The following is a 9715-nucleotide window of genomic DNA, read 5'->3' as shown; positions in this document are numbered from 1 at the left end:
ATACCTACCTATTATTACTCTATGTAAGTTATAAACTCGTACTCTACTTCTACCCATACATAAACAACAACAAAAAACACAAATCTATTATTCCGATCAGAATCTAAAATTAAATTTAGTATAAAATTATTTTAAAATCATATGAAATAATTATTAAAATTACAAATTTTGAAAATTTATATATAGTTAAAATCATGGTTTCTTATAAATAGTTCATGCTGGAACTAAAAAAACCTAAAAGTATAATAAACCTTCGAAGTTCAAATTTGGACGAAATTCATTGATTAAAATATGAAGAATTTGAACAATTTTAGTTATTTGTTTGAAATTAAAAATATTTCATTAGGCAATTTAAAAGTTTTATGTAGGTGGTAGCCGATACGTATATTAATATATTATAATGTATACATATAAATAATAAAGTTTTCAAAACATAAATATTCATTTTATGTAATTGCCTATTTATATATTGTGTTTTACTTATAGTAAAGTAGGTAGGTACAATACTTTAGTTTAGTTTAACAGGATATAACTAATATCAATATATTTATAATTTATGTATAATTATAATCAATAGAGCAATGGCAGAAATAGTCTGTCTCTATATAGAAATGTTTTAATTTGCAACCATTAATTATTAATTTTAATTTAGCATATTATCTGTTAGTGACTTACTCAATGATGAGATAATCGTTCCTCCAAATGGAGTAACGTGCTGAACCATTTTCAGAACTGTGGTAAACTACCCATGTATATGTTAATATATGTTACACCCATGCACCCACAACTTTTTTTTTAACAAAACGTAATACTATAAGAAAAAATTTTTATTACACTAAACCCACTCATCAATTTTGGCCTTAATACAATTATCATAAAAAAAGCCTGAATAGGCTTATTATTAACCGTTGTCTTATTGGACAGCAGAGTGATTATTTCTTTCTTCTGTTTTCTCTTAGTTTTTTTTCCTTTAGGTCAAGGGTGGGCAACTGGCGGCCCTCAAGCCTTTTTTATCTGACCCGTCCTACATTTCCAAATTACATCATACAATTTTAAAGTTCAATCGTTCATACTCTATAGTCTATATTCTATAATCTATAATAGGTAGGTATGTATAGTCTATCTTATCGATATAATTATTGTTATCTGGTATTAAACATCGTCAAATGTCATAATATAGTATATACGCGTATATATTAAGTATACGTATTATGTTATTTACGTATACATCAAATTCTGACATTAGTGTTATACTGTCGTTGAATTTATTATTTTCGTATTTTTGTAGTGCTTAATAATGTCCGCAAAAAAGCGTAGGTACCTACAACATTTTAACACCTCATGGGAGAATGACTATTGATTTATTATTAACAAAATAAATGCTAATTAAAATGTATATTTTGTTATGAATCACCTCTTATTTTTACTTTTGCTTTCTATACACTGGACCGTTAGATATAAATTTTCTAAAAATTGGCCTAGTAACTTTGAGTTTCCTATCCCTGGTTAGTGGTTTAGGTAATCATTAATAAGCTTAAATATAAAACAAAATGTTAAAAAAAAAAATATTTATTTTTTATATTTCAATAAATATTATTTACGCGTAATAATAATCAATAATAATAAATAATAATTATATATACCTAATATAAATCGATGGTTATGAGTTTATGACGTACTCACAAATAAGTCAATTTTTAATAATATAACTATTCCAAAGTAAAATAATAATTGATATTATTGTTAAGAATTGATTTTATTATGAATACTTATTTTTATATTTCATATGGTATCACAAATAATACATAAACTATGTAGTATGTACCTTTACTCTTAAAATGAAATTTACATAACATTTAATTCTAAATATTAGAATAATATTTAAAGACAAGAAACAAAATTAATTTAACAAGAAATAAATATTTCTTGAGTAAAGGTTTCTATAAATTGTTTAACAAACTTTAGTTATTTTTTACAGTATAAATATTTTTTTTTGAAACTGTGTTAATTTACTCAACTTTAGCTCTTGTATCCATTTTGGCTTCTCTTTCGTCAATTGGACGGCCTCTTATACAATGAGGGTTCATTTTTCCATTGACTGCATCTTCAGTAACATGCACGCTTACTACATCAGATCCAGGGATTTCAAACATTGGGTCCAATAAAATTGATTCCTGTAAACATGTTAAGTAACATGCTATGTAAATTATTATTTTTTTTATAAACAGTTTATTGAATACAGTAGTCTAGTAATAGTTTAGTATACAACCTATGTAAGCATATTTTTAGTCTATGACACAAATAAGCTGGCACAATAATTTAACTAAAGTGTTATATTTAATTAAAATTATCAATAAATTAAATCACTTATTGTATTTGGTTAGTAAATATTAAAATTTGAATTGGTAATTATTTTAATGCCAACATTTTCATATAAAATTAGAATTTAGAATACAATATTACCACAATTGCTCGTAATCCTCGAGCCCCAGTTTTTTTTTCTAGAGCTTGTGAGGCAATCGCTCTTAGTGCTTCATCTGTGAATGTTAATTCAACTTTGTCTAAGCCAAATAGTAATTTAAATTGTTTGACTGTACTATTTTTTGGCTCGGTAAGGATTTGTACAAGCAAGTTTCTGTTTAAAGAATGGAATGGGACCAAAACTGGAAACCTTCCCACAAACTCCTAATAAAAATAAAATAACATGTATAAAAATATATCTTATGCAATATTATAATTAATATATATAATTACTTAGAATAAAATATTAGATTTTAATAAAATGATTTTTTTTAAATACACATGGTTCATTAAAAAAAACCTTTGTATTAAATCACTGGATCATAACATTGTTACAACTTAAAACAATTATGAACTATTATAAAATTAATAATTATGGTTTAATCATTCCACTAAATCAGAAAAAAATCATCTGATGACAAATTCTTATTTTAATTTTTACCATTTAAAAAATATAAAAGTAATTTAAGAAATTAAAAATAATGTACAGCAATAAAATTACTACAGAAATTAGTATTTTAATGATTTACTGAAATTCAAATTACGATTGGAATTATTTTTAAATAATTATATAATTAATAGTTTAATCATAAGAATAAGTCTATTTAATTTATATGCTAAATTAATTTTATTAATAAATGAATTATTAATTACTGGTATCATTCCAAATTGTATTAAGTCTCTCGGTTCAACTTTTTTTAATAGCCCGTCACGTTCTGCATTTTCTTTTTCGATATCAGTGTATGAAGCTGTTGAAGCAACACGATCGGCTTCAGCAGCAGCTCTTCTACTTCCCATTTCAGTATCAATTTCTGCACCAAATCCAAGACTCTAAAAAATATAAGAACAGTTAATAAATTAATTCCAATTTAAGATAAAATATGAATAAACTATTTATTCTTTACATTTTGATTTGTCCTGCGACTAATAAGTCTATCAAGACCAGTAAATGCACCAGAAGCGACAAAAAGAATATTGGTAGTATCAACTTGTACTGTTTCATTTCGAAGTTTTCTAGTATTTTTTTCTGGTACATTAACAACAGTACCTTCTAACATCTGTAAAAAATACAATAAATATAAGATATATTATAAAAGGACTATTGTAAAGATAATAATACACCACAAATCACCATACAAAAAGACCAGAAAAAAGGACTAAACTTCAATGAAAATATTATAATACGTTTGAAAATAATTAACTGTTAAAAAAATAAAATAAAATAGACTATAATAAGTTTATATTACTATTTAAAATTTATTTTGATTTATTTTTTTAGTATATTGACCAATTAAATTGAGAAAGGTTAGCTTAGTTTAGCTTGTTATTATTAATTATGAAACTTTTAGCATGTATACTACTAACTTATTAAATTAAAAACTATTTTACAATAAAAAAAATTAATGCTGTTCTCTACCACACGATGTAGATAATTTTATGTCATTACAAAATATAAATCAATGAACACTATTAAAAAACATTTTCTCTATAAAAAGTAAAAACCTTAAGTAAAATAAACAAAAATATTTGTTTTTCAAACTTCGTTTCTACAGGCTTGTTTTTTTGTTAGATTATTTAAGACTCCTCAATTTTTTTATTGCCTACCACAAAACAGAAACAAGATATATTTCAAATATAAATTAATATTGAAATCATTAACTAAAGAGTTGGTTAACCATATGGTACTTTTTCATTTATGCAAGAGAACCACTCTACAAATAATTTTCCAAAGCATAAAATTTAAATTTAAATAGAATTATTAGGCAAGAACTTCAAATAAACATTATTAATTTATTTTATAAACACCCATTTTTGATTAAATAATAAATGTATAAAATAACCATTAAATTAATTTACTAATTAAAAATTACCTTTAACATTCCTTGTTGGACTCCTTCACCTCCAACATCCCTTAATTGATGAATTCCGGGTACAGCACCAATTTTATCAATTTCATCCAAGAAAACAATTCCTTAAACATTTTTTTTTATTATTATATTGAATTCTAATTATATAATGTTAAGAGCATTTTTAAATTAGTACTAACTGCTAACTAATTTATTCTATTTGTGTATACATTTATTAATATCCATTGGCTAACAACTAAAATGGTAAAACTGACAAATAGTGTAATTATTTTTAGTTTCAAACAAAGCATGTGAGCTATTAGTTTTAGATAAATTGTAAAATAGAAATATATTTTAAATTTTTAGATAGTTTCTTAAAAAATTACAAATAAAAAATCACCATATTTTCTAAACAATAGTTAAGTAAAAAAGATGTAAATACCTAATATTCTTTAAACATAAATATTTTAATAATAAAATAAATAAAACTATACACATGTAATTGCATTGGTATATATTGAATAAATATGTTGGAAGTCTTGATAGCAAAATTTTTGATTTTACCATTTTAGAAAATATATGTTGATAAAATAATATAGATAAACCTGACATCATTCAAACAAATCAAATAATTTTAAAACTATTAAAATTTTTATCAATTATTTTGAGTAAATATAAAAATATTTGTAAAAATAATTAATTAATTGATGACGATAAATAAAAACTTTATTGGCTATTAAGGATAAAAAGGAGATAGTAAAACTAGAAGTTGATGAAAATGATATGAATAATTATAATAATTTATTTTTAAGGTATTTTCTTTGTAATTAGAGGATTCAAATCCGTTCAATACTTATATAGAAAATCTAAAGTTTAGAAGAAATCATATACAAACATACTGTATGAATTTGTAAAAAAAATATTAGGTATATTTTACATAAATAGTATAATAATAATTGTATCCACATAATTAGCCATCTTAAACATAAAAGGCAAATAAATAAAAATAAAAATTCTTTATTTGATTAATAATTATAAAATATAATATTTCTAAAATTAAATGTTCAATTTTAAGATAAAAAATGGTTCATAAGTGGTGTGCCCTGGAACACAAGTATTCTGAGAACTGGCCTTAAATGTGCCTCAAAATTATCGAAAATATAAATCATTCAAACATATTATAGTATGTAGGGAACCTCAATATTTTTATAAAACACTTAAGTATGCCATGAAGGAAAAAAGAGAGGGAACCACTGTAATAAAATATTTACATAATTTCTTGAAAACAAAACTATATAATGTATATGAACCAATAGTAGTTCATTTTAATCATGTTTAGAAAATATAGATATCTAAATTATATAGTTATCTAGTACAGATAATAATATAAGAGATTATAAAATGTCTACTTGATATTCATCAACATTTTGCTTCAATTGTTATTTTATTATATACCTCACAATTTTAATTTAAAGATTTACAAACAATAGATTAATAATAATATATTGACAGCATGATACAAGATGCATTATCAGCATACATTTGGCACAGTATTAATGCATTGTTTTTAAATAACCATGAATGTTTAAGACATAACTTTTAGTTATGTCATATTATTATATAAATACAATTTTGAGCAATAAATCAACTATCAAGTGACTAGTAAAATATAATGACTGAAAACATGGCTAGCTACTAATATATTTAGTTGCCTCTATTATAAGTAATAATTAAGATTTAATATTAATATTTTCAAAAACTAACTCCTCTTGGTATAAGATCATAGAACTAATAGGCAGATACATGTAAAATTAATACTTTAGAAGACAAAAATATTGTAAAATTAATTGGTTACAACTCAATTACTAATTAGTGCTGACAGTATTATAGACATAAAAATTATTTATTTTCTATTCCTGAGACGTTAAACATATTTTTTTGGAGATTTTAGAATAGTATTATTATTATAAAATTAAACAATTATAGTATTCTATAAATAAATAGTTGCAATTTATAAATTACCAGTTTGAGCCTTTTCAACATCATAATTAGCGGCTTGTAAAAGTTTACCAATTACACTTTCAATATCTTCTCCCACATAACCAGCTTGTGTCAAATTTGTACAATCACAAATTGCGAATGGTACATCTAATTGCTTAGCTATTGTTTGAGCCAGTAATGTTTTTCCTAATAAAAACAAATCTTAAATGTAGTCATATTTATAAATTATGCTGTAATACTATAGTAAATATAAATTAAAAATAATTGGTATATTCTACTTTTAAAATAATATTTAAAAAAAATGTACAAACCACATCCCGTAGGCCCCAACAATATAATGTTACTCTTTTCTAACAGTGTATTTTCAAATGATGAAGTAATTTTAATTTCTTCTTGACTGTTTTTAGTATTATCCATTTGTGGCATTCCAAATACATGATTGTTAGAAAAATGCTCTAAAACAAAATTTACATCAACAATTTGTTTTATTTATACAATTTTTAAAAAAAGTAAATGATATATATAAATATAAAAAAAATGAAAGTTATATAAGTTGATCATAAATAGTTCTAGTAATACAGTAAACCTCTTTATAATGGAACCTATATAGACAGAAATGTTCTTACAATGAAAAATAACAACAGACTCATTTAATTTGTATTCTGCATATTTTAGTCAGGTCTCCCTAAAACAAAAATCAAAGACTATCTACACTACATACAGATACATAGGTTTATGTATATGTCTTGTTAAAGCAATCAGTTGCTATAAACAATCACTGTCTCAACTGGTAACATTCTCGTGTCGCACAAATTAACAGAATAACCCCCCAGCCATAAGACATATACACGTCAAAATCTACTTTATAAGGGAGAAGTTAGTTATGATTCCAACACAAAGAGTTTTTACTGTATAAAACTTAAATGACCTTGTACTTGTATATAAGTATATAATAAGGTATATAGGTGAATTCATTTTAATAATACTTATAAAAACATAGTTGTATATACTCATACACAACATTCATATTTTATTACCTCTTGAATTTTGTAAGTTATCTAGTAACCGTTGATCAATTAAATCATTCTTTTGTGGTGCTGTAATATTATGGATAATACGTTTACAGTGATTGTAAACTGCTACAGCTAACACTTTCTTAGCTAACTCTTGACCAATCACATACTTATTAAGGTTTATAAAAATCTGTATAAAACAATATATATTAAATATTAATTAATTAAATAATGAACCAAACACAATTATTACAACAGTATTATCTAATTATAAACATCCATCTTCATTTATTCTTTTTAATTATTATTATCATATGACTGAACTTTGAAACTTACGTACAATCAAACTCATCAATATTTATCAATATCAAAATAATATTTAAGAAACTTTAACATGATAAAAATATTTGCCAACTTATGAGTTAGATTTTTAAATAAGTTTATTTTGGGTATGATTGAATACATAAAATCAAAACTTTATACTCAACCTCAACCAAAAAAAAATTTCTTTAATTTTAAATGACTTCAATAATTATGTCAAAAACTAAAATACAATGTTAATAAATACTAAAATAGTACTATGCCTAATAAACATGCAACATGCTACAATATTACTGAAATAAATAATGATTCTTGAAATAACTACTTACTTCTTTTGGAATTGGTGGGGGTTTAAATTTATTTTGTTCTTCTGTTACATCTTTAAGATTATTTTCTTCGGCAGAAATCACTTTGAATATGTGATCACATCGCTGACATCTCAAAAATCGATTAGAAGCTATAATAAGTCAAAAATATAAAATAATTATTGTATAACATAATTTTAAAAATGTTAACAATATATTACTCAAAAAAAACTCTAAATTTGCTGTTTGACATTTTGGGCAAAGTATTCCCGTATGGCCTGTATTATCACCCTTGCGTCCTGTCCCTGAATTATCTGCATTCCAATAATTAGGTGAAGTCTGGAAGTTACGTTGATGAACAGTGTCTTTTATGTGAAGGCCATGGGTCAATACACCTTCAAAATCCAAGGACAAGGTTATACGCCAAATTATCATCTATAGATTCTAATAATCAACTATACTTACTCAAGTTTCTTGATAAATTTAAATAATTAGTTTGCAGTTTGGATTGCATGCATTTTGAACACAAGTATTTTAATCTGGTCGCCATTTCAAGTCTACAAGTTGAATAAAAAATACATTAAAATTAATAAAATGTGTATTAAAAACAAGTGTTTTTAACAACTAAAATTAATATGGTTAGGCTCGTTAAAAAAAACGAGTTTTTTAATTGAGTACGTACTTGAAAAAGCTTCTACCACAGGTACGTCGTCGTTTCAAGAAGAAAACGTTAAAAGTATGAGCACTGAAAAACAAAATTCTTCGAAGCTGAACAATAGTATCAGATGTACGACCGACTGGTGACTATGGTGAATAGTGACTGGTGACTATCACAATTCACAGATTACTACAATGTCCGTGGAATATTCAATATTGTTATTTGTTAGAGTTTTGTTTATTTTGTTTTACAACTAAAAAATACTACTGACAAATGATAATGTATTGAATGATAACGAGGTCATTAATCGATCAGCTGTTGTGACTGTCAGAACAGAACATTCAGAGCCAGATAAGTAATTATTAATTATTTAGAATTTAGATAGGTACTAATAAGTAATTTATAATCTACGGTAGATTATACTTATATTTTTAAATATTACTGGACACTAAACAGTAGGTAGTGATCAAACAATAATGTATTAATTATTACCCTATTCCTATGCTGCTCTACGATCTGAAATCTGAACAGCTGATAATCAATTAAATAATTTAAAATATGTTCGTACTTTGTATGATATTTAAAATATAATCTTGTATTGATATTTTCGGTATGAGTACATTTGAGTAATTAACGTTTATTAAACACGCATATTATGCTCTACAGCTATCACTTGAAGATTAAGTTTTAAAAGCTTAAAAATTAAAATTATATAATATTACATGTATATCTTTACAACGAGTGTATTGAAGTAATGAAGTATAAAAAATAAGAACTGGTTGCTTCCAATTCAATTCGTCGGACTTCTATGTACCGCTCCGACGTCCCCGATATTACAACTAATATACAACACCACACACATGCCAAGTCGCCAAGGCCACAACTTTGTTATTAATTGCCCCACTATTCGCTAACAAATAATGTCTATTATTGTGTAACATTGTTATGGTTTAAAAATAGTGAATACTTAATGGGCAATCGTTTTTGTCGAACTTGTTTATACTATGTATTTAAATTTAAAAGTTCAACACACTTATCATTACGCGTCGT

The 9715-nt window shown here is 24.5% G+C and overlaps 1 protein-coding gene across 3 annotated transcripts; it reads right to left on the bottom strand.

Annotated features, from left to right (window-relative positions):
• Positions 1–1737: 1737 nt before the first annotated feature.
• Positions 1738–9481, bottom strand: LOC114119455 (ATP-dependent Clp protease ATP-binding subunit clpX-like, mitochondrial). Of its 3 annotated transcripts, none has more exons than XM_050199348.1 (13): positions 9234–9481; positions 8690–8928; positions 8473–8564; positions 8229–8402; positions 8032–8159; positions 7406–7571; positions 6680–6823; positions 6390–6554; positions 4392–4492; positions 3426–3578; positions 3175–3351; positions 2464–2685; positions 1738–2174 (listed from the first exon to the last, which is right to left on the bottom strand). In XM_050199348.1, exons 3-13 carry the CDS (start codon positions 8555–8557, stop codon positions 2010–2012), a joined length of 1680 nt encoding a protein of 559 aa, XP_050055305.1. In that variant the 5' UTR covers positions 8558–8564; positions 8690–8928; positions 9234–9481; the 3' UTR covers positions 1738–2009. The 3 variants fall into 3 exon arrangements, with proteins under 3 accessions (XP_050055305.1, XP_050055306.1, XP_027836812.2); XM_050199349.1 differs by having other exon boundaries at positions 8690–8918; positions 9234–9363; XM_027981011.2 differs by lacking the exon at positions 9234–9481 and having other exon boundaries at positions 8690–8988.
• Between the last annotated feature and the right edge of the window lie 234 nt (positions 9482–9715).

The sequence above is a fragment of the Aphis gossypii genome, chromosome 2 (genome assembly GCF_020184175.1).
Source record: "Aphis gossypii isolate Hap1 chromosome 2, ASM2018417v2, whole genome shotgun sequence".
NCBI lineage: Eukaryota > Metazoa > Arthropoda > Insecta > Hemiptera > Aphididae > Aphis > Aphis gossypii.
This window is presented reverse-complemented; position numbering and strand designations above follow the sequence as displayed.

Bases quoted from the DNA above. Each gene is read 5' to 3' on its own strand.
- LOC114119455 (XM_050199348.1), bottom strand. From the start codon at position 8,557: ATGGCGACCAGATTAAAATACTTGTGTTCAAAATGCATGCAATCCAAA. The intron at 8,403-8,472 runs GTAAGTATAGTT...TGGATTTTGAAG, and splicing joins AAATTTATCAAGAAACTTGA to GTGTATTGACCCATGGCCTT. The intron at 6,824-7,405 runs GTAATAAAATAT...ATTTTGTTTTAG, and splicing joins TAACTTACAAAATTCAAGAG to AGCATTTTTCTAACAATCAT.